General features: G+C 49.6%; 1 protein-coding gene across 1 annotated transcript in view; it reads right to left on the reverse strand.

Moving 5' to 3' along the window:
- Nucleotides 1–3,260: 3,260 nt before the first annotated feature.
- The window catches only part of FSTL4 (follistatin like 4), a 542,960-nt gene continuing 521,140 nt past the window's right edge, over nt 3,261–25,080 (reverse strand). Inside the window, exons 12-16 of the mRNA XM_035014126.1 lie at nt 24,324–24,442; nt 19,548–19,697; nt 12,724–12,831; nt 5,953–6,062; nt 3,261–3,979 (exon numbers count right to left, since the gene is read on the reverse strand). Of these exons, the coding sequence (XP_034870017.1) occupies nt 3,277–3,979; nt 5,953–6,062; nt 12,724–12,831; nt 19,548–19,697; nt 24,324–24,442 (1,190 nt within the window). The 3' untranslated portion in view covers nt 3,261–3,276. The remainder of the gene's footprint in view (nt 3,980–5,952; nt 6,063–12,723; nt 12,832–19,547; nt 19,698–24,323; nt 24,443–25,080) is intronic.

Consider the following 25,080-nt stretch of genomic DNA (forward strand, 5'->3'; position numbering starts at 1 on the left):
CTTTATTTGGGGTTGAGAGCTGTCCTCCGGGCCCTACCTAGAGCTGGCAGCCCCTTCCTGCACAGAGGAGCAGGGAGGAAAGGAGATGCCAGGGTGGGGTTGGGTGGGGCTTGTAGGGGCTGAGCTTCTGCCTCTGCTCATGACGCCTCTAGATCCAAGTTCCTGTAGCTTTGTATTAGCGGTTGGCCCCAGCCCGACTTCACGGGGCTCTTCCAGCTGCTTCCAGGGGCTCGGGGAAGGTAGCAGGGCCCTCAAATGCCTGGGAGACCGTGGGAGGAAGCCTGGGCCAGCCCCAGGCAGGTTGCAGGGGCAGGGAGGGTGGCGTTTACAAGGCGTGTCCTCCACACCCAGGCTTCCTGGGCAGAGAGTCCACGCAGTTGCCTGGAAGCCGACGAATCCCTCTTACTACCAACCATCCGTGCAAGGCTGGGTGGGCTTTCTGGACCCAGAGCCTCCACGCAGGGTTCTGCTCACGTGGGCAGAAGGAGCACACACACCTCCGTTTCAAGTCTTTAATATCAGCAAAGGTGTAGATTATTTGTGAGTTGTTATGAAAAAAAAAATACTAAGTTGAATTTTTGTGAAATCAATTTTATTTCAAAATTGAGTAATTTTGAAGTAGTTCATTACGAAAGTGGCTTTTTAATGTAAGATGAATGCTTCTTTAACGTGAGAGAGTTCTCGTTGGCTGATCTTGTATGTTTAGTAGAAGGATCACTGGCTCGGTTGGCTGCAAGGCTTAACTGCTCTGTCTTTCAAACTGCATCCCAGGGAGGCTCTTCTGGGGCTTGAAGGGGTGGGGGATGACCTGGCCCGCCCTTCCCCTGCCTAGCCGCCCCCCAGCAGTTTTGTTGGTCGCTCTGCTGAGAAAGCAGTTACTAAGCTGTCTTTGTGATGGTGCAGATCTCGCAGTTTCTAGGCGGGCGGCTCCCCGCTCCACCTCGGTAGTATGCGGAGTGCTGGCGAGGCCTGGGCCGGCCTCTCCGGTAAACTCTTAGTAAGTCAGCGACGGGCAGAGACACTTCGCAGATACACCTCGAAACGGAAGGATTGGGGCTACAGAGTCACTCACAGTGCAAAAGGGCCAGTTGGGATCGGACGGTCTTTGACTTAGGAACCCCATGACCCAAGGGGCCGACGCTCTGGCCTGGCAGCTGGTAGGCTCTTCCTCAGGTAGGCTCGGAGACTTGATTTATTTTTTATTATGTTCAGTTAGCTGACACGTAGTACATCATTAGTTTTTGATGTAGTGTTCAACAATGCATTAGTTGCATATAATACCCAGTGCTCATCCCAACTTTTTTTTTTTTTTTCTGTCAGGGGCCGCCACCGTGTAGAAGATTTTCCCAAAGGGAGAATTTCAGTGATAAAAGTGGGAGTTTGGAAGTGAAGGTGTCAAGAGACAGAGACAGGAATAAAAAGAAAGGGTGGGAGGTGTTGCCCGTCCGTCCCAGCTCTGGTGAGAGTGAGTAGGCCGCCTTTGAAGTCCATTCCTTCTGCCTATAGCTCTGTATTTTACCTGGAACAGAATCTCAAGTCTGCATGGGCACATCTGGCCACACTCTTGGGAGTTGGAGGGGACAAGTGTTTGGTGAACCAAGACACATGGGAGATGCCAGGGGATTGGCTGATTTCAGGAAATTGGGGCGGGGGGCCGTGGTTCAGGTGGGGTGGGCAGTCAGGTGAGCGTGAAGGGGAGCAGTGTGTAAGTAGAGCAAGGCAGGGTGTGTGTCTTCCTTCTGAACGGGGCTGGCGATCAGCAGCACAGGAAAAGCACGGCCACGTGGCCGGGTGAAGGGGGCTACGCTAGCTGAGGTGTATGTGAGGGGACCACCTTTTCCAACTTCAGGTGGCTTGAAAAACAGTCATTCAAGCCAGAAAGCATACGAGTATGTTGTGACTACTGATGTGAGGGAGAAAGAAAGGGGGGCTCTGGGGGCCCGGGGAAGCTTCTTCATTGCGGACATTCTCCTACATGGGGTGTCTTCCTTGATGCGCCCCCCTCCCCCCACCCAGCCCGGCAGAGTCTGAGACATTGGGGATCATGCAGCATTGCCCGCCTGTATCCTCCCCCTAACCCCACATCCTTGGGATTATGGGTTTTGCAGTGTGTGTTACTGGGACGAGAAGGGGCCGTATGTACGAAAGGCCTGAAATGTGCTTTGTGTGCTGTGTTGAAGGAGGGACTGAAGTTCGAGGGCCACAGGCAGAAAAGAAAGGGATTTTTAAAACGGATAGCCTACAGAACCCACCTGGACCCTGCACGGGTCTTTGGGGTTCCTGCGTGGCACCTGGAGGTCACTGTTCTGTAGGCCACCCCCACTTTGCCTGGCAAGCCCAGTCTGCCCTGAATCTGGGGTACTGGGCCTGGCTAATAAAACCTCCCCCTTCAGTGGTAAAAAGCAGGCACGCAGGCTTTGTCCTGGTCTCTTTGCGTCCCAACCCAGAACAGAGTCTTGGCCAAGATGGTGGCCAGAGCTGCACTTGGGGCGTCCGTGGTGTGGAGGGCCGTTATTCTTGGATGACCACTGTTCCTTCTGGCTGTGGGGCGTGGGGTGGTGACTCGCAGAGACTTGGCCCGAGGCAGGGAGGAACAGAGCTGGACGTCAGAGAGCATCTTTCTGCTTACTAGCATTTGAGATTATAAAAAATTATCTTTTAATCAAAATTTCCAAAATAAAGTAAGTGATTTCCCCACCCCCCAAGATGCAAGAAGTCCTGTCGGCTCTCCCTCAGGCTTACACCAAGTCACACGGAAAGAAAAATCACGAAGCAGCTGCACAGGAGAAAAGAAGGTCCAGGAGGCAGGCGGACGTGGCTCTCAGGCCTGGAGAGCAAGCCCTGCTCCCGGCGAGCCTGTTTCCAGGCCGGGCTTCAGGCCACTCCGTCGGGGTGAAGCCTGGCCGGACCCGGCGGTGAGGGACAATGAGTGCATGAAGGCAACCGACACAAAGGTCAGCCTGGAAAGCAGGAACTCTTGGCTCCACAGCGTCCCCAGGTACCATGGCGAGGAGCTGGGCACAGAAACGATTCCTGGACACAGCAGCATGTGTTCGCACCGTAGCTCAAGGCGTAAATCATACTTCCCAACGAAAAACCCCCATCTGGTTAGCAGCGCCTACCTTAGGCTAGGAAACTTGCAAGGAGACCAGTGTGGAACCACAAAGCGAAGACAGGTCTGGCTTTTGTCTGTAAAAATGTACATGCGCCTGCTGGGGGCTGCGGAGTGAGGACCGGGCGGAGCTCGGTGGCCCGGGGCCCTGCGGGGGAGGGGCTTCATACCTCGCCCACCCACACGGCCGTGGTCCCCCGCCTGACGCCCGCCACCTCACAGCGCAGTGCCTTTTGCCTCCCGTCGACGAGGAACAGCGACTCCTGCGCTGGCGTGAGCAGGTACCGTCCGAAGAGCCCGCTGTCCCTCACGATCCTGCGGGGCCCTCCCCAAGGCCAGGCCGGCGCCGCGGGCGGCTCCTTTAGGTCCCCCAGCACGCCCGTCTTGCCCGTGGACAGCTCCAGGAAGAGCAGGGCCGGCTCGGTCTCCGCGGCCGCGAACACGTGGTACTGGTTGCCCCGGGTGAAGGAGGGCTGGAAGGCCACGTCCGAGACGCCCGCGCTGATTGTCAAGCTGTAGAGGGTCCGGATCCGCCCCTGCAGCGTGATCTCCTGCACGTGCAGCTGGGGGCTGCCGGGGGCCGCGCTGACGACGAAGCGCCCGTCGGGGGACAGGTGTGGGGCGCCGCTCACGTCCCCGTTGGGGCCGACCACGGAGTCCGTGACGCTGTCGAGCAGCAGCTGGGGTGCGGCAGGCGCCGGGCTGTCCTCTCGGCACTGGATGAAGAAGTAGCCGCCCAGGTGCGTGTGGGCCATGGCCTGGGGCACGCAGCCGTGGCTCTGCAGGCTGATGGTCTTGAGCAGCACTAGTGTTTCCAGATCAACTTTGTGAACGGCAGGGTCAGACTTGTTGAAGATGAAGCCAAACCTGCGGAGGGAAGAACCGAGGTCAGAGGTCGGGGCGGGAGGGGGTCTGTCATTCGTCTAAAGGATCGCATCTTTTCTCTTCCCCCTATCAGAATCCTTTAGGTATCTAGTAGCTTCTTAATTAGATGTACCATCATGCAGGGCACGGCTTCTTCCGTGATTCATCTATGATGTCAAACCAAAGGCGGTCGAGTTACAAATGCTCCTGGATTTATGCTCTCCTAACATGCACACTCCTCTCTAGCCATGGGGAAGAAGGGCCGTCATGGTGCCCTCGGCCGCTTCTCCCTGTGGGATGCCTTCTGATCAGCTCCCCTGGGGCCTTGCGCCAGCCAGCAGGGGGGCGCCCGCGTCTGCGGAGAAAGGCCAGGAGCCCTGACTGCCTGTGGGGAGGGCAGTGGAGGTGAGCTTTCTGCTGCGGTTCCCTGGGCTAAACAGAGAGTCCGAATCTGAGTGGCCAGCGCGAGCGAACAGGACACACTTGCTCCCAGCGCTCCTTCCCTGCGAGAGGACCGTAGAGGGGCAGTCTCTCCTGGGGCCCAGGGAGCAAGCTTGGGCAGGAGGGCTGGGGACAGCGTTTACCTTTGCAGTCTGACGGCCACGGCGTCTCGGCATAGCCTGCCCCCTGCATAGCCGGGCACGTGGCTCGCCTTTCAGAGCCTCTGAGACGCTAAAGAGGGCAGTTCCTTCCCAGAGGGTTGTCGGGAGGACTGGATCAAAGAGAGAGCTGGAGGGGAAGGGCTCGGTAGGTGGTAGCTGCTCCCGTCCGACTTGGTGCAAGTCTGCTTTGGAGGCGAGTTGGGAGCTGCAAGGAGACCCGACCCCAGGCAGGACTTGGCTTTGACTTGGGGGCCTCTGTCTAAATCCCTGGCTCAGGGAGGCCTTTTAGTGCCTGGGGACACCTATAGGAATAAGAGAAAAATCTCCCCCACGCTTTTCTCCTGAGTAACTAATGGAGCACGTCAGCCTGAGATGCCCAGTTTAAAGCTTCTTGAAAGCATTCTTAACAAGCCAGAGCACGAAAGAACAGGAAAGAGAAGCCCACTCTTACAGCCACACATATTAAAGCCACACACAGACAGTGCAGAGCCTGTAAGTTTGCTAGACTCCTGGCTGAATTCAGCTTCTTTGGGGGGTTTTACCCTTTAGGACCATCTTAGAAGCTCTCCCCAGGTGCTGTCTACAGGGAGGGGTTCATTAAGGGGTGTTTTCTTCCTTGGGCTTGGATAAATGGCTGGGCCTAGTTTTAGAAGTCCAGTTTCAGTGTACAAAAATGAGGCATTTCTTCTTGGAGAAAGGTGTTTGATGTCAGACAAAAAGGTAGGCATAAACAGTGCCCCCAAGACCTTTGGGTCTGAGTGCCTTGATAAGAGGGCAGGCTTAGTCTTCGGCAGTGCTGACTTTCCAGTTAGGGGTGGGGGGTTCTCTGACGTGAATAGGCAGGGGGAGGGGCCAGGCTGGGATGAGGTTTGCAGTTGGGACCATGGCTCCCTTTATTAGGCTGTTCTGGATGCTGACAAACCAGACAACTGGGAGGGCTCATTTCCCGGCTGGGCGTCTGCATGGCTGCTCGGGGGGCTCCTGGCTGTGTGAACTTGGCCAGGGTCTTAGCTTCTCTGAGCCTCTGTTTCCTCATCTGTAAGAAGGGGTCAAGACCACTTTGACTAGTTTTTTTTGTATGTGTCTAGTAAGTAGAGTGTGATCCATTAACCACTGTTGATTCCTTTCCTCTACTGTCCTCACCTTGAGGATGAGACTTCCTGTCCTCATTGGGCGTCTGAGGGTGGCAGGAAGGCACCTTAACTATGACCATTAAAGACTCAGGATGGGTCCATTTCTCTGTCCCCTCGTGAGGGAGCCCAAGGCCACTCAGCACGAGTGGGAGAGACAGAGAAGGAGCAGGTCTCACGGTGGGCAAGTGCACGGCTGAGCTGGATTACGGGGGTACTTAAGGGCACTGTGGGCCCGTCTCACCTGATATGGTTGATGATGAGGTTTGTTGGGGGGATGAAGAAATCGTCCACTCCTGAAAAGGGCGTGCGGATAAGGTGCTGGCCCTGGCCAGTGCTGGCTTCTGTGATCACCTACAACACAGAGCAGGAGTCCTGGTGAGGGCCCACTCCAGTAGGGGTGGGCAACCTGGAAAACTTTGCATGTGCTGGTAGGGACCCTCAGCAGACGGGCTGCTTCAGAGAGGGGGGTGGGCAGGAGCAGAGTGGGAGCTATTTGGGAATGTCAGAGGCAGGGACTCGTCCTCCTGGAGAGAGGAAGTGGTGGGACAGATATGAATGCCCGAATCATGCCCTCCTGCTCAGGCAGGCCTGATCCTAACCCATGGGACATTGTCAGCCCTCTGAAGGCACAGCGTCCCAGAGAGGTCCCCAGAACAGAATGGTCACTCTGCTCAGAGACCACCTCCCCCACAACAGAGAATCCCACCATCTCAGCATCCAGGTCACCCTGGGAAAAGAGAGAGCTTTTAAATCACAAAAATGTTAAATGCTGGAAAGATTTACTGGTTCCCTGTTTTCCTTTGATGCCAGGTGCCTGGGCCCGTTTGTTGGGCATCTCTGTCCTGTACTGCTCACAGAGGTGTTCTCTGGGAACTGTGGCTCCATAATTTATTGGAGAAGGCAGGAATTCTGCAGAAACGCCATTCCAAGATGCTGCTCAGGCCATTTAGATGGCTTGCAGTTAGAATGCTGGGGATCGGGTCTGGCTGCAGAAAGGCCTTGCTGTGAGAAATCAAGAGTCAGGCACTGGGTTTTGTCCACACTGGGAGCGACCGAGCATAGCTACCTCTGTTTCCCTGGAGGTAACACCCAAGCTCCTGTGGAGTCGGCAGGAGGCGGCTGCAGCCGTTGTCCGGTGTGGAAATCCTTGGTGGGTGCCGGCGATGCAGAAGAGAGCCAAGTGCTATCGGAGATTGGGTGGGATGAGAGCGTGGCTTAGAGGTCCTGCCAGGAAGCCCCCTGCGGTCAGGCTGAGCTTCCGTCCAGCAGCTACCCTAGCCTTGGGCATGGCCAGGCCAGAGACATCGTGCCAGCCAGCCTGTGTCCCCTTGTCTTCAGAACGAGCTCATCAGCCCCCAGTGTCTAGGCCAGTGCCCTGAAGGGTGGCCGACCTGCAGCCAGATGAGGGGCTTGGCCAGCTGGTGGGCCATTTTGGAGGAAGGTCCACAAGGTCAAGCCCAGACCCTCTGAGCAGGAGAGCAGGGGCTCAAGCCTGAACACAGAGCTGAGACACTTTTCCTGATCTGGATATTGTGGCTGTGTCTACAGAAAGAAGGGTCCAGACTTGTGCGGCCTGAGGCTGAGGACAGGGTCTCTTGGGGTTTTGTGACTCACAAGGCTTGGAGTTCTGGATGCTTTTTACCTTCGAAGAATAGGCCTGCCTTCTGGCTCTTTCTTTTATGGGAAAATGAACACCACCTGGCCTGCCTCCTCGGGCAGGGCTGAGGTTTGAGGCTTTTCTGGATCATGGTTCCCTTGGGAGGGCCACGCAGGCAGAATGCCGGATTGGAATGATGAGGCTTGTGATTTTTATTTGTAGCCTTGGGCCAGCTCCAAACTGTAACATGGCATTAGCTTATTTTTCTGTGGGTTTTTAAAATGGCCAAATGACACTTCCATGGCAAGTGCACGGGGGGAAAAAACTCTTAGAACTGGGCATTAAGAAAATAGCAGCCTGAGGAAACTGGATCTTGGGAGTGTCTAAGGGAAAGTGCTGTAGAATTCCACGAAGTCATACAATCACCGCTTGATACCAGGCCTGTCATTTTAGCTTCTCATAGAGATGGACGATTACAGGCTGTCAGCGGTCAGTGTCATTCACGCTTCAGCACGCTGACACCCTGTATTCAGAGGTGACTTCATCAGAACGCACTTTCTCCGATGCGTCTTGAGTTCCTTCTTGGCCTTGCGTCCTGCAGTGTGCCTGGGCGCGTTTGCGCCCCAAAGAGAATCGTTGAACCCCTCAATTCTGTTGGCTCTATGGGCTTGGTTCAGGAGCCGTACATTGGTGGTGTGATACCAGGAAATGTCACTTGGTCGTCAGTGTGGGGTCCTGAAGGCTGAGCATCTCCCTCAGCGGGTAGATAGAACCAGTGGAGATGGGAGCCCTCATTGGGCTGGGGACTGGCGGGCAAAGGAGTGATCTGGGGGACTCCAGAAGACGTTGGCTTCCAAAACTGGCTGCTGAGGGAATGGCTTCGTTTCTAGAAACACCTTCAAGTCGTCCCAGCAAAGTTGTGTCTAGCCAGCTCTTCAGTGTTGGATATTGAGAAACACTAGGATATTATTTTTTGCTTTGCCCATGTAAACAATGCAGAAACACATAATGTTGCGGCTAAATTTTTGTCCATTCCATGATCACGGCCTTTGGGTAGGTTCTGAGAAGTCAAGTTGCTGGATACGGAAGCACTGCTCATCACACAGGTTGTGTTAGTGACATTTCCAGGAGTGTTTGCAAGTCGTGGTTTCTTTAACCCGAGCCCATAGTGAAGGAGGCAGGCTTATTCAATCTGTGCACTTGTCAAAGCGAGGTTCCTAGGCTTTGCGCTTGATGGGAGACATCATGGTCTAATTCCTGATAGTAAGCAACATGCTTTTTGGGTTTGGCCTTTGAGGCAAAATTTGCTCTTGGTTTTTGGGAAATAGTATTCATTAAGAAATTTCCTTTCTCTGCATGTTTTTAGGTATTTTTATTAAGAATATCTGCTGTATTTAATTAAATGCCTTTTCAGCATTTATTGAAAATATTACTTTTTTTTTTCTTCTGTTTTCATTTGTTTGTGTTAAGACAAGATTGACTGATTTCCTGAGAGTGAACCATCATTGTATCCTGGGACTTGGTTTTCTGCATTTAGGTGCACTGCTGGACTCCGTTTTTAATACCATGTTGAGAATTTTGCTTCTGTATTTGTTTTTTTTGTTTTTTTTTTTTTAAGATTTTATTTATTTATTTGACAGAGAAAGACACAGTGAGAGAGGGAACACAAACGGGGAGTGGGAGAGGGAGAAGCAGACTCCCCGCCGAGCAGGGAGCCCGATGCGGGACTCGATCCCGGGACTCCAGGATCATGACCTGAGCCGAAGGCAGTCGCTCAACCGACTGAGCCACCCAGGCGCCCTGCTTCTGTATTTGTAAATGAGGTTAGTCTATAGCTTTATTTTATTTTTATTTTTTTAAAGATTTTATTTATTCATTGAGAGAGAGAGACAGCGGGAGAGGGAACACAAGCAGGGGGAGTGGGAGAGGGAGAAGCAGGCTTCCTGCGGAGCAGGGAGCCCAATGTGGGGCTTGATCCCAGGACCCTGGGATCATGACCTGAGCCGAAGGCAGACGCTTAACGACTGAGCCACCCAGGTACCTCAGCTTTACTTTTTTATACAAGTTTCAGTCAGCTTTTATAATTAAAATGATGGTGGCTATTTATTTTTTATTTTTATTTTTTTTTAAGATTTTATTTATTTGCGAGAGAGAGAATGAAAGAGAACATGAGAGGGAGGAGGGTCAGAGGGAGAAGGAGACTCCTTGCTGAGCAGGGAGCCCGATGTGGGACTCAATCCCGGGACTCCAGGATCATGACCTGAGCCGAAGGCAGTCGCTTAACCAGCTGAACCACCCAGGCGCCCGATGGTGGCTATTTAAAACAAACTGTACATTTTCCTCCCTGTGGTCCAAGATAGTTCAAATATTATTAAAATTATAGTTGGAAGGTTTGATAAAATTCAGCCGCACACTTTTCTGTGGTAGCTCTTAACACAGAAACCCTATAATTATTGTTCTATTTCAGGCTTCTGTTTCCTTAGGTTGACTTTACACCCAACGTGGGGCTGAAACTCACAACCCCGAGATCAAGAGTCACACCTCTACTGACAGAGCCAGCCAGGTGCTCCAGGTCAGTTCGTTTTTTTTCCTACATTTTGCAAGCAATCATTCACTTCTCCTAGGTTTTCAAATTTGCTGCCCCAGAGTAGTGATGTATTATTTCCCAATAATTTTTATCCTCCTGTATTTACAGTAGTATTCTTTTCCTCCGTCCTCGTTTTGTCTACCTTTATCAGGCTTGTGGAGTATTTCTGTTTCTCTCTTTGTTCTTTTGTTTCTATTAATTTCAGTCTTCTTACTCCTTCTTACCACTCTGGTCTTGTGCTCATTTCTTAACAAAAGTACTTCTTCTTCAGGCTTTTAAGACACAGATACCCATGTGCACAGACTTCTCAGTCTCCCGTTGATCTTGATGTGGAACAATCGCTTTATCATTGCCTTTGAGACAGTCTGTAATTTCCCTTTTGATCCACTGTTATAAAGGAGTGTTTTCTTATTAGGTCATATATTAATTATTTCTAGTTATCAGATACTGTTGCCGCTCACATCTACCTTTACAGGAGTTGTTTCCTTTATAGTTACTGATACACTTGTGTGGATGTGGACATGTGAAAAAATGGTTTTGCTGATGCAAGGTTTATATATATATATATTTTTAAAGATTTTATTTATTTATTTATTTGAGAGAGAGAATGAGAGAGAGAGAGAGAGCACATGAGAGGGGGGAGGGTCAGAGGGAGAAGCAGACTCCCTGCCGAGCAGGGAGCCCGATGCGGGACTCGATCCCGGGACTCCAGGATCATGACCTGAGCCGAAGGCAGTCACCCAACCAACTGAGCCACCCAGGCGCCTGCAAGGTTTATATTAAACCAAGTTGTGTCATTCAGTTTTCCCACATCCTTCTTTCATCTTCTTTGTACAATGTAAGTGCATTTTTAATCATTTTCCTTTATTTTAAATCACTCTTGAGACATTTAGTTAATAATGGTGCTTGATGTCTCTCGGGTGTTCATCCCATAGTATCTCTCTGCTGTTTTTAGTGCCTTCCTCATATGAGTGGCACTCTGAATACATTCTTGTTCAGCTGTCCTCACCATGCCCGCCCCTTTAAATGCAACCTTTTCTTCTTTCTGCGGCATGTGTGTTTCTCATCAACAAGTTCTAGTTTCCTTCCTTCCTTCCTAACCCAGTCTGATCACCTCTGCTTTCAAGAGAAATCAGTTTGTCATACGTGGAATAATGAGACCATCGCTTCCCAGTTGCTACTTTCCAACAGCATTCTCCAAACCTTCTCTTATCCCAGTAAGGTATTTCTAATTATTTTTACTCCTTCCTCTTTCCTCCACTCCCTATGCTTATTTTTACTGAAATAATTTATCCTCCATTACAGACTGGTATCAGGATTTCTCATTCAGACATCCTTATTTAGCACTGATTACTATTTCCAGGGAGTCTGTCCTCATCCATCTTACTTCCTCTCTGGGTTCATTGTTTGCAACTGTCTCCTCTTTATCTTTCTTCATCTTGAGGTCTCTGATCTGGTTCATCTGGTGTTTGTCTGGGATCTTTCCTCAGATCTGTTCCTCAGAGGAGGTGATGAGTGATGCTGTCTCTGAATTCTTACACACGTTTTCTTTGGTCCTGCCCAGTAGAGGATATCTGGGCTGGGAATAGAGTCCTGTAGATTCCATGGTCCTGCAGCAGGTGAGAAATCCAGTGCCCATCTGATGCTTTTTCTTTCCGTTTCTCAACTCATTGCTGTTAAATTAGGAAATCATTTTTGGTTTCAGAAAAAAAATTTTTTTGTGGCCCCTCCCCTTGAATTACATTAGAGGCTTTCCTGGAGCTGCCAGAGGGACCAATAAAAGTTATGATTTCCATGGGCTTATGCTCTGAATGAGCTTTATTCAGGTTCCTAGACCCTGTAAGGGGGATTTTTGGTCAGCTCACTTGGCCCCAGGGTGATGGTATCCATTAAATGACAATAGTCTCCATTTAGAGGTGGTGAAGCAGGATCGTCCCCCTGGCCCAGGAGGGAAGAGGCAAGCGGGCAGTCAGTCCCCTGGACGAAGCTTCTGTAGAAGACCTGGGTGTCTCTTCCCAGTCTTGAGAACATGGTGAACTGGGCTCCATCTGCAGTTCTTCTCAGCTGGGGTTCTGAGAGAGAATGAAGCCCTACTGTCCTGAGGCATCCAATGTGGGAAACGAATTAACTTCTTTTCTGTGCATCTAGAATGGTTCTGTGTAGATTGCTGGGAGAATTTAGGCATTCACATCACTTTTCTTAGGGCTCAATCCTCGAATGTATCCCTGATGAAACACTCCACACAGGGGTGGTGGTACCTTCTCCCATTGGTGGACGGGGCAATCCCACAGAGCTCTTGGGCCCAAACTGTTTCCAAGAGGCAATACAGGGCTGTGGCTGAATATTGGGCCCTGGAGCCACGCTGCCTGGCTTGGACCATGGGCACATTACTGAACTTTCCTGTGCCCTAAAGTACTATAGGCACTCAATAAATGTGCTTCCATTATGGACATAATTACCACTACTTTTCCTTCCTTAAGGGACCCCCTGAGTACTTGCTTGGACACTGTTCTCGAGCCTGCCCAGCCCGAGGTGCAGAACGCCCTTGCTCAGGAGAGGTGGGGCCTGGGAGCCACAGTCCGGTTGTCCTGACATCACAATCTTACCCATCATCAGGATTATTGTCCTTAAAGGTAGGCCTGGCTAAAGGTACCTTGGAAATGGTCTGTGAGGGGCTTTGGCTCAAGGCTGTTTGCCACTCTGTCCTCAAGCCTGGATTTTTGGGTAAATGTGATTAGCTACCTAGGGAAGCAAGAGACATTTATGAGACAGGAACAGCATCTTTTGTTCCTGTGGGGTGAGTGTGGGTCTCCATGTGTTCAACATACCTGGAGGCTCGGTTGGGACTTGTGCACGTCCCCCCAGCTCAGGACCCACACTTGGTCATGAGACTTGTCATAAGACAGCTTAGCTGGCAGAGGGTCCACACCTATGGACTTGAAAAAAATACGTACAAGTGGGTCATCATTATTATAAGCTGACACGGTGGTCACTTCTGGCCTTTGTGTACATGACTGTAATGCCTAGGTGAGTGGGAAGCCAACCTCGCAGCCTTGGCAGTGAGCCTGCTCGGGAAGCCAGGGCCCAAGCCTCCCTTCTGGGTTTTCTTTAGAGGCCAGCAGTTGAATCCCTTTTAAAAACTTCTTGCATGATTTTACTTACAGGGGACCCAGACCATCTTGGCAAAAGCCCAAACCCAGAGGGTTTACATTTTCCACTCAAGAATCAGCTGCAGGGCACTCTGGTCCCTGCTCCCAGAATTTTGGGCCCCTAGAACTCTCAGTGTCCTTCTCCAGGTGGTTCTGAGGCTGAGATTCTGGTGAGTTGGCCCTTCCTCCTGTGCCACCTGAGACTGACTTTGAGATCATCGCTTATCCCCGGTCTCTTAGCTTGGCACAGCTTCTCTCTGTACATCCTTGCACTGGAGTCTCTGGGACCCACACTGTAGGATCAGGCAGACACACTTTTTTCTTTTTTACTGCTATAACTGCAACTCCACTACCCCTCTAGAACAGAGGCTCTCCTGTGGCCCTCTCCAATGGAGACGGTTTTCTACTTCTGCTTTTTTATAATGTAGCTTTATACGTTCCCAAACTCTCTTCCATTAGACTCATACCACTGGATGGTGACCCCTGCCCTTCTTGTCACTGGCTGCCCATCTCTACTCCCATTGGTCAAAACGTCTCTGAAGAACTGTCTGTGGAGTTCCCGAATCTGCTTTTCTTTAACATTCCCACCAAGTGTCTATCTTCATCGCTCCACTGACCTCTTCCAGAACTTTATGTCAGACTCAGAAATCACTTGGTGATCCTCCTCTTATTTGACAATTCACGACTCCACGTGGTTAACTATTCCCTTCCAGAAACGTTCTAGTCTCTCAGCCTCTCCTCTCCCCCCTCATTCCGACTGTAAATACCGGCATGTCTCAGGTCTCCATCGTTGACCTTCTTCTAAATCTTTTCTGTGGGTGAGTTCATCCAATTGCATGGCTGCAGATAACCTGCTGTACTCTGAGGACTTTAGAACTCATTCCTCTGTGGATGACCTCAACAAACACAAAACTGGACTCTTAATTTTGCCCCTCCCTGCTCACATATATTTCCTCGCCCTTCATTACAATCTTTGAAGTCCCCTTCCCTTTCTTGCATTAAAAAGCCCCTGAAGATCCCAGCATCTGCCAGCTTCCTGGTTGCTTCCCTTCATTTGCTAAAGGCTTCAGGATCTGGCACAGTCTTCCTGTACCCAGAGCTTTGTAACCCACCAGCAATAATACCGTCTTGACATTGTCTCTAGTTTCTTGGTCTCTCTCTTTTCAAAACTCTCTTGATTACTCATTCTCTTCCAGCTGCCCTCTTCACAGCAAAACTTCCCTAGTGTTTAGACTGTAGCCTTCTCTCTCCTTTCTATTTACATGTCTCCTATCATAATTCATATGCTCATTCTGAGGTGTGGTGGAGTTTGGAGGCTGAAGAGCTAAACCAATAATCTCTTAAATTCAGAACAGTGTTCTGCAGTCTCAATATGCTGAGGAGCAAAGATATGGAGGGGAAAAGAAAAAGATACTGAAGAATATACTAGGCTCTCAGTTAAAAACCCTGAAGGTCTAACTTCTAGGGATGAATCAGAGACAGAATAAGCCTTAAAAAACTTCAATTCAGCCTTGATTCAACTAAGTACTTGATTAAAGTGATTCTCTACTGTCTCTGCCTAGCAGAGGAAAGGGTAAAGCCTCTTCAGTGGGTGAGAGCCCTCTCAAGTCTATCTTTTTTATATATGGAATGTTGGGGATTTAAAAAATTACTAGGCATTACAAGATACAGACTATATGACTAAAGACTACTAAAAAATACAAGAGAAACAGACCCATGAATGATTCATGAAAAGATAATTACAAATTTATATACAGAAGTAAAATTAGTATAAATGCAACACCTGAAATTAAGACTCAATAAATAGGTTCTGTTAAATCCATATTAGGTATAGCAGAAGACAGGACTAGTGAACTGAAAGACAAGTTGATAGAACATACTAAAATTGAAGCATGAAGAGACCAAAAAAGGATGGGAAAAAAAGAGTGAAAGATATGTGGGACACAGTGGAAATGTCTAACTTTTTCTTTTTTTTTAAGTTTCCGAAGAAGAGGTAAGAGACAATTCCAGTCTGATGAAAGGTATCAATCCACACATTCAAGAACCACTAAAACTTCCAAATTGGAATACATACAAAGAACATCATCCCTGGGCACATCAAAGTAAAACTGCTAAAGATCAAAGAGAATATCTGAAAAGTAGTCAGAAAAAAAATAAGATACATGACCTATCAACAAAACAACGGAAGACAGTAGACCAGCATCTTAAAATGCTGAGCAAGTAGAATTGTCAGGGTAGAATTCTATGTCCAGTGAATAGTCTTTAAAAATTAAGGGCAAATAAGGGTCTTTTCAAACAAACAAAAACTGTGTTGCCAGCAGATCTTCACTAAAAAAGTCTTTTGTCACAATGATTTTGTCACAATGAAAATGATCCCAGACAAAACTGTGTACTTCAGGAAGGAATAAGGAGTAAATATGTGGGTGAATATAAATGACTACCAAGTGTACAAAATAATATTAAGTCAGGTCTATATATATGGAGATAAAATTCATTCCCACAATCATGCAAAAGGCAGGAGAGGAGTTACTGTTACATGGTTCTATCGTTATTGGAGAAGTGAAGTCATAAATTACATGGGACTGTATTGAGGCAAGGATGCATGTAATAATCTCTGTGGCAGTCCTAACAATAACAGAATAATAATAATTGACTAATCTAAAGAGAGTAAAAAGCAGAACAAACAGGTAGGTCAAATAAGAAACCAGTAAGATGGTAGATTTAACTATATAATTAACTGCATTAAATATAAATGGATCAAATGATCCAAGTAAAAGACTGAGATTATTATCCTAGATAAAGGCTAACCCAAACACATGTGGCTTTAAAAAAGGCCACTTTAAATATATGGACATAGAAAGGTTGAAAGTGAAAGGACAGAAAAAATACAGCTAACACTAATCAAAAGAAATCTGATCTGTCTGTACTAGTGTTAGACAAAAACAGACTTTCAGGCAAGAAGCATAGCCAGAAATAGAATTTGTAAGAATGAAGAAGTCTTTGCCCCAGGAAGTTACTACAGTTTTAAAGCAAAAATGGATGGAATTTAGATAAACCTACAATCACGGTGTGAGACTCCAACACACTGCTCAGCAGCTGATAGACTAAGTGGACAAAGAAAAAAATGACTTATGGGGCACCTGGGTGGCTCAGTCATTAGGCATCTGCCTTCGGCTCGGGTTCCCAGGGTCCTGGGATCGAGCCCCACACCGGGCTCCCTGCTCCACGGGAAGCCTGCTTCTCCCTCTCCCACTCCCCCTGCTTGTGTTCCCTCTTTCGCTGTGTCTTTGTCAAATAAATAAAATCTTTTTAAAAAAATGTCTTAGAAGATCTGAACAATGCAATGAACAATCTTGACATAATTGACATGTATACAGAATACCGTACCTACCATGAGAACACACATTCTTTTAAAGTGCAAATGAAACATTTTTATCCACATTGATTCTAAGCTGGGTCATAAAGCAAGCTTCAAGAAATTTCAAAGGATTGAAATTACTCAGAGTATGTTCACTGGCCAGAAAAATCACTAACAGAAAGCCTTCTGCCCAACTGGCCTGGAGAAACCAAAACCCTGGTTACATCCACATTTTCCCCCTTACAATGAGTGTGCACTGGGGCATTGCTGGGAAGAAAAACCACAACCCTGCTCGCTGGCCTCACTTTCTCTTTACATCCACAAGCCCTCAGTGGGCCTTTGCTTTCACCCAGCAGTCCTAGCACAGTGCCCTGGTCAGTTCAATCTCAAATGCACCCTTCACCTCTCTCTTCAAACCTCCAGGCTGGGTGATAATTTTTTTCTTATTTCACTGAGAAAATAAAAGCAAACACAAGAAATGTTCATCCACCTGCCACCAATTGTTAACTGTCACCTCTTTGTAAGTGTACTTGAATATTTTCAATTTCCTTCTGTTATATGAAAGAATGTGCTTTTATCCAAAGCTGGCATCTCTACTTCTCTGCCCTGGATTCCACTGACTCCTGCCTACTTCAGTGATGCAGAAGAAAGGGAAGATGTGTGGGAGTCCCCCCCCCCCCAGCATTACATACATACATGCATACAAATGCTGTAATGTCACCTATTCTAAAGAAGCTTCTTCAGTATGCTCTTTTACCTATTGCCTCATTTGACTCCTTTTACTCATATTTATAGCAAAACCCCTCAAAATGCTTGTCTGTATTCACCATCTCTATGACCTCAAGCTTGTATTCTACAATCATGTTATCTGCTCCTGCCAAGGTGATCCATGGGATACCAAATCCAATGGTTGATTCTTAGGATCCATGATCTGCAAATGCTCAGCTGTATCAGACACCACTAACTGCAAACTCTTCCTTAAAACACTCTTGTTTTTGGTTTCTGGAACCCTCAACTCTCCTCCTCCAGCCCCAATTTTCCTCCTACCTTTCAGGCTCCTCCTGCTTGGTCTCCTTGTTGGCTTCTTCTCTCCTTCCTGATCTTTAAGTGTTGGAGTGCCTCAGGGCTCCAACCTTGACCTCTTCTCTACCTGTATTACCTTCAGTGATTTCACCCACTTCTCTGGATTTAACAGTTGGTATGGTGACGATACCCACACTGAAGTCTCTGGCCTAGATCTCTCGTCGGCCTCCAGACCTGTTTATCCAATTGCTTATTTGACATCTCTACTTACATTTTTATTTTTATTTTTTTAAGATTTATTTTAGGGAGAGAACGTGAGAGCATGAGTGGGGAGGAGGGGCAGAGGGAGAGGGAGCAGCAGACTCACTGCTAAGTGCAGAGCCTGACATGGGGCTCAATCCCACAGCCCTGAGATCATGACCTGAGCTGAAATCAAGAGTCGTACACTCAACTGAAGAAATCACCAAGGCGCCCCAACTAACATTTATAATAGCAGTTTACACTTGGCAGGTCTAAACCCAAATTCCTAATTTTCTCGTCTTCCTGCTCCATGGCCTGCACCCTTGCCTTTCCCGAAGTCGCTATAGAGTGCATCACTTTCCTGTTGCTATGATAACCTAGTACCACAAACTGAGTGGCTTAAAACCACACAGATTTAATTCTCTTACAGTTCTGGAGGCTCAAAGTCCAAAATTAATTTCCTTGGGCTGAACAGGGACGGCTGCAGGGCCGTGCCCGCTCTAGAGGCTCTAGGGAAGAGTGTGTTTCCTTGACTTTGCCAGCCTCTAGCACTGCAGTTCTTGGCTCACGGCCCCTTCCCCCATCTTCAAAGCCAGCAGAGCACCGGTGTGGTTCAGTCCTCCCAGTGGCATCTCTACTTCTCTGCCCTGGATTCCACGGACTCCTGCCTACTTCAGTGATGCAGATACTCCCACCCCTACACAGGCACATTTCTCCCTACCTCCCTCTGTTACGGGTACTTGCACTTGCATTGAGGTAGGAGGTAGGGCTCATCCAGGTCATCCCCAGTAACGGTCCATTTACACATCCTTAATCACCTCTGCAGAGTCCCCTGTGCCCAAGAAGGTGACAGTCATAGGTTCTGGGCATCTTTTTTTTTTAAAGATTTTTTTTTTTATTTTTTATTCATGAGAGAGCGAGAGAGAAAGGCAGAGGGAGAAGCAAGCTCCCAAGGAGTAGGGATCCTGATGCGGGACTCGATCCCAGGACCCTGAGATCATGACCTGAGCCGAAGGCAGACGCTTAACCATCTGAGCCACCCAGGCGCCCGGTTCTGGGCATCTTGGGGCCATTATTCAATCCACCACACACAGTAAATGGCATCACCATTCTACCGTTCCTCAAGGTAAAGAAAACTCCCAACAACCTGATTTCCCCTCTCTCAAACTTACATTCAACGCAGCAGAAAATCTTTCCACATTTAAAATCTATCCAGAATCTGATCAGTTCTCGCCACCTCCACGGCCGTCTGCAGTTCATGCCTGAATTATTTCAGTAGCCACGATGCTGCTGTGCTTTGCCATTGGTTCTTAACAGAGCCTGACTGTTTCATAATCTAAGTCAGATGAGGTCACTCCCTGGATGAAAACCCTTTGTGGCTTGGGCTGTGCTTTACCTCCCCCTTCACCATTCCCTGTTCTCCCCACTCCTCACTGTCCTCCAGCGCCCCCCCGGCCCGCCCTCTGCTCCCAGAATGGGAATCCCACTTGGCATTTGGATCTCAGAATCTGTTCACCTCCAGAGCGAGGGCCGATTTGAAACAGTCATCCAATTCCTCTGTCACATCTGACCTGTAAATAGCACTTAGAATTTAGAGTTCTCTAACATTCTGATTTACGGTCTGTCTCCCAGACCAGAATATAAGATCTAGGACTTGACTGCTCATTCATGGCTGTTTTCCAAGACCCTAGAACAGTGCTCGGCACATAGTAGGCCATCAATACTGCTGAGTAGCTGCACGGGAACCTTCTTTGCTCTCCACCCCTGGTCCCCAGTCTGACTGCCTCTCCACGGAGCTGGGCAGGGTGCAGAAAGCCAAGAGGACCGGGGCAGGCTGTGCTGCAGAACTGGAAGCCCCCCTCACTCCCTTAGAGAGATGTACCTGTAGAACTTTCTGGGCTTGCACGTCGACCACGAGGACTCTGTTCAGTGCTGGCTGGGCCACGTAGATATACTGGTGCCGGACGTTCACGGCCGAGGCCCACTGGCACGGCTGGGTGGCATTTCCTTCCCCTTGGGGACAGATTTCTTCCTGTAAAGGAGATAGGCTGTCATATATCTTCTTCATTCCCCGGCCCCCCTGCCATGTGTGGGTTCCTCTCCCCTCACCCTCCCCTGTCCGTCTGTTCCTACCTCCACCTTCCACCTCCTCCCACTTAAGAGGCTGGAACTTCCCTTTGTGGGTTTTTTTTTTTTTTTTTTTTATCAGCAGCCGCCAGGCCTGCCTTCTTCCCCCCTTGTGTGCGAACTTCCCCCTCTCTGCACCCCCATCATATAGAAAACTTCCGTCCATGGCCAGACTTCCAAAAGAGTGACCTACCCTCTCTGCTTCCTCACCACAGAGCCGGCAGCGTTCCCACCGAGCTCAATATTCTTTTTTTTTTTCTGCTTTTTTTTTTTTATTCTTAGGTTAATCCCCATACATTACATCATTAGTTTTAGATGTAGTGTTCCATGATTCATTGTTTGTGCATAACACCCAGTGCTCCATGCAGAATGTGCCCTCCTCAATACCCACCACCGGGCTAACCCATCCTCCCACCCGAGCTCAATATTCTGTACTTCTCATTTATTAAATTAAACCTGTATCACCTTTTTATTCGAACTTGGGGTGTCTGCTGACTACTCCTTGCTTCTCCCACCCACCCCGCCCCAGGGGCTGGGCCTTCTCTGTTGCTTGATCCTGCTCAGTTTGCCATCTTTGTGGGTTGGAACACACAGGGGTCACCCAAAGACTTTTCCTTTCCAAAATCCACTCCCTTTGCTAATCTCTTCCCAACCTATGGCATCAAATACCATCGACATGCTTACGACTCCCAAATTTGTATCTTTAGTTAGAGCCTCTTCTCCAAACTCCAGACTTAAGCAGCCAAGCACCTAATTCTACTTGGCTGTTTGCTGTACACCTCAAACTTGTGAGTCCAAAATCAACGCCCAATTTTACCTCCCAATCCTGCTCATTCCCTTAACAAAATGGCAGCTCCACTGTTTTACTTCCTTAGACCAAGACCCTTGCGGCCATCTTTGAGTCCTCTTCTCCTCATCCCCTCAGCCCTCATCCGGTGCATCAAAAATCATTTCAGCTTTGCCTTCAAAATACGTTCAGAATCTGTCTTTGCCTCACTGCTCCCACCTCCATCACCTGGGCTGAGGCCACACTGTTGCTCGGGCACTGGGGTAGCACCCAGGTTGTACTCCTTGATTCGACCCTGGCCACCCCCGCCAACCTGTTCTCAACACAGAATCCATGGGCATCACTGTAAGTCTGCCCACCTCCCTCCTCTTCTCAACACCCTCCACTCCATTAACATTCCTTCTTGCTCAGAGGAGGATCCAAGTCTTTCTGGAAGTCTACAAGGTCCTCTCCCCTCTGGCTCCTGCTATTCCTCGGACCTTCGGCCTTTCTCTCCCTTACCCACTGTGCTTCATGCACATGGCGTGCTTGCTTTCCTTCCCCTGTGCCACCCTCCTGCCTCTCTTCATTGGCCTAGCACTGCCAGCATGCCTCACCCCTGTACCTGGCTGCGTTTGTCATTTCCACTTAACTTTGTGCACTGATTTGTCTACCTCTGTTTAGGCTCTCTTCTGTTACTAGAATGTTCTGTGACAGCGGGCTCTTTGTCTATCTACTTTACTGCTATATCCTTAGTACCTAGTAAAGTGCCTGACATAGAATGGGTGCCTCAAATATGTTTGTTGAATGAATAAATGACTGAAAATGGGGACCATCTTTTCCCTTATCTTCTGTGATACAGTCTCATGTGTTTCATCATGACTCTGGCCCAGCTCTGTCTCAGTCTCCTTGTGGTCCCTCTTGGTCTGCCTGTCCTGTAACTACTGACCCTCAGGGTTCTGTTCAGGTACCCAACTCAAACCACTCACACACACCATTGGCGGTCTCGTCTACTGCCCTGACTTTAGCCAAAGCCCAGATGCAGATGGATCCCAGATCTGTGTCTTTAGCTCAGAACCACCTTCTCCAGTGCCCGCTTGGTTCTCCCACAGACCCCTCATACTCAGCCAGCCACCCCCGAGCTGTTCCTCTCTTCCACACTTGCCCCTCCCGCTGGGTCTTCATCAGCAGCTGGCCAGCCAGGACTGAGCATGGCCATCACCGTTGCTGTTTCCTTCTCCCCTTCAGTCTGCCACAAATGAGTCACCAAGGACCTTGGAGATGGCCTCCTCATTCCCTGAGTTCATCTACTTTCCAGGTCTTTCCTAAATGACTGCAATAGCTTTGGGGCAGAACTGTCACCTTCTACCCTGGTCACTGCCCGGCATCACATCCAATCCTCACAACCACCCCCATTCACATGTGAGAAAACAGAGGCTTGGAGGGGTTAGGTCACTTGTCTAAAGCCACTCAGTCCTGCTGAGTGACAGAGGTGGGATGTGAACCCAGGGGTACCTGTGCCCCTGCCTATATGTGCTGTTTCCCACTGCCCAGAGTGGACCCCTCATCCAGCAGAGACACCCGAGAGAAGATGCACCAATCTCCTACTCACTCAGTGCTTTGACCAGAGGCTCGCCTCACGGTAATCCTCTTGGGAGATGGTGGGGCATTTTCTAGAGGAGAACACGGTTGTTTGGGACTGTTGCTTAGTTCACCGTGGTCTTAGGCTGTCTGATAGGCCTGTGGGGCCTCCCCTACTGTGACCTGTTCTGGCTTTTTAGGAAATGTGAGTCGTGGTTATGTTTTCAGAGATTTCCCTTGAGCTACAGGTTATTGCAAATCTATGAGAAATTAGTGCCCATGTGACAGGGTGCAATTATTTAAACCCAACTGCTAGAAATTAACTAGGACCACTCTTTCTAGATGGTTTCATGGCTACTACGTGGAAGGAAAATTTATCAAGGGTAGCACATCTAAAAAATGATTAATTCAAATGAAACAGCCCAGAAAACAGCTGTTCCAGAGCTACAAATGTGAGAGACGCAAGAGCCTGAGACCTACCAAGAGCCCGCACAGCAATGCAACAAGCTGGCTGCAGGAACCCGCCTGGGCATGGCCCACTTCCACCACGAGCCCCAGGCCTGTCGCTGCTCACCAGTTCCTTCACTGCGTATCCTTGAGGAGAGGCCCAGCAGGGCCTGCAGAGGACTCTTTTGGGTTAATGTAATTCTACCATCAAGTAGCTAAGGGTCTACCTTATGCAGGCAACCACCAACACAAGGCCCAGAGAGAAACCAATGGGAGGGACAGAGCCCTGGGGTGGGGCCGGGTGAGGAAGCACCATCTAGGGGACGCCTGTGGACAGCTGGGTCTGGAGGGCTAGAAAGGCTTTCCTGGACCTGCCACCAGCAGTCATCTCTGCGGCCTCTGTCCATGTGGCATGGCAGCTCTGCATTTGGCCTCGTGCTTCGTAGCACCTCTGATGCTTGGGGCATTCTCGTGTTTCACGCTCTCTCCCCTTGTTCCTCGGGGGCCCCTGAGAACCTCGCAGCTCACCTCCTCTATTGACTTGTTGAGGAGCCCTTCCTTTTGTAAACTTGGCTATCCTTAGGTTCTGTGACCCATGTTCTCCAGGCTTCCTTAAAGCTACTTCTTTTGCCTGCCAGAGAGCCGACGACTCTCCAGCCCACTATGGCCCATCCCCTCCCCGTCCCCATCTTCTGGATGTTTCTATGCTTGTGTCCCATGGGCATCTCAAACTCACTACATCATAGGCCACCCTCGTCTCCTTGATGAGGAGCCTATCTGCTCTGCTTTTGGGATCCCCAGCACGAGATGGAGAATGTGGCCTCTGTAGAGGGCCTCATAGAGTGAAAGAAAATAAACTGTGTCCCCCTAACCTGCCTCTCCTCCTCCTGAGTGAAGGGTACTCTGCTCCTCCTAGCAAGACTCTGGATGATCGTTGTGGTGCCTGTTGATCTTACCTGTGAATAACACTACAATCTACTCAATTTTTCCCATTGTCACTGCCCCTGGCTTGGCTAGGTCACTACCCTTTCTCACCTGGATGCTCACAACAGCCTCTGCACCTGCTTCTGGGCTTCCAATCCGGTCCTGCTCATCATTACCCTCACTGGGGCCCTGCATGTATTCTAAAGCAGCCCCACCAGGGCCTTGCTTCACTTGAAGTCCTCCAGGGGTCCCCAGAACTTTTAAGATCTGCCATTAAAACTCCTTAGCTTTGACCCTGACCTACAGTCATCCTAATCTCAGTCAGACCAAGTATTTGTGATTCCCCGGATGTGACAAGACATTTTATGCCACTTTTTGCCATGTTCATGACAGTCCCTTTAGAAACCCATCCCCAGTTCCTACATCTTCTTCACACCTGAGCCCAGGGGTCCCCTGCTCAGGAGCCTTCTCTGACTTTGTCCTCCCTGGGTCTGGAGAGGCCTCGCCCCTCAGTGTCCCAGTGCACCTTGCACCTCCTTCTAGCAGCACCTGTTGGGCTATCTGTTCATACCGCTGTCGCCATCCTTTCTCTATGAACTTGGGGAGAAGAGAAACCCACTTGTAAGCCTTAGGCCTCACCGAGGGCTCTGTGTACTGAAGGCCCAATCAAGGAATGAGACCTTCAACTCTTAGCCTCCCGTGGACTTTCTGGAGCCTTGGAACGCATGTGGAACTATACCACATGCAGCAAATGGAGTCTCGGAAGTCAAGGGGGCCGTCATGGAAGGCTGACTTGCAGGCACGGACACTTACGTAGCTCATGAAGATCTTCTCCGTGGGTCTGAGGTGCCTCTGGATCTCACAGTCCACGGGGTGCAGGATGATAATGCCATCGTCAGAGAAGACGTAGAACATGTTCCCCACACTGAGGCCTGCGAGGAGCAAACACGGCCATGGTTATGCTCCACTGTCCCCAGCGGCTAGCTCCCAAGTAGGGTCACGTGCCACACGGGGCATACTCGACACCTGCGGTTTGGCTGCGTGGGGTGCAGGCACCGGTCAAGGTGACGTGAGATGAGCAGGTGGCGTGTGGGCAGCATGGGGAGAAAGTGCCAGAGGGCTGTGAACCACTACAACGGACGAGGGCTCTGCGATCCCAAGGCTATCCTCCCGGACACGTGCTTCTGCCCTAGGGCGCCCCGGGCGGGCCACTGACACAAGGTTTCAAATGAATGCTAGCCTTGGCTCTGACCTACATTTGGTCTTCCCTGTTCTGCAAGAGTCTGCCTTGGTCGTTTTTGTCAACTAGTCAAATCAGATGGATCAGATCATGCCAGAAAGGCAAAGGCTAGCTCTTTTTTTAAAAAGCCACATTTATATACAGCACCACTCCCTGGAACTTAGGGTCCTGACAAAGCTGTGGCTGGTACTCCTTTGTGCTGATTTCACGGCCTGTCTATGCCAGCAGACCCCCCCCCCTTCAAGACAGCCTGCTCCCACCTCTGCCTCACCAATTTCTCTGTGGCAGCCCCAGGTCAGGCAACGGACCCACAGCCTGGTCAGGCCCGCT

Source organism: Mirounga leonina, unplaced genomic scaffold, assembly GCF_011800145.1.
Source record: "Mirounga leonina isolate KUSES-001 unplaced genomic scaffold, KU_Mleo_1.0 Mir_168, whole genome shotgun sequence".
NCBI lineage: Eukaryota > Metazoa > Chordata > Mammalia > Carnivora > Phocidae > Mirounga > Mirounga leonina.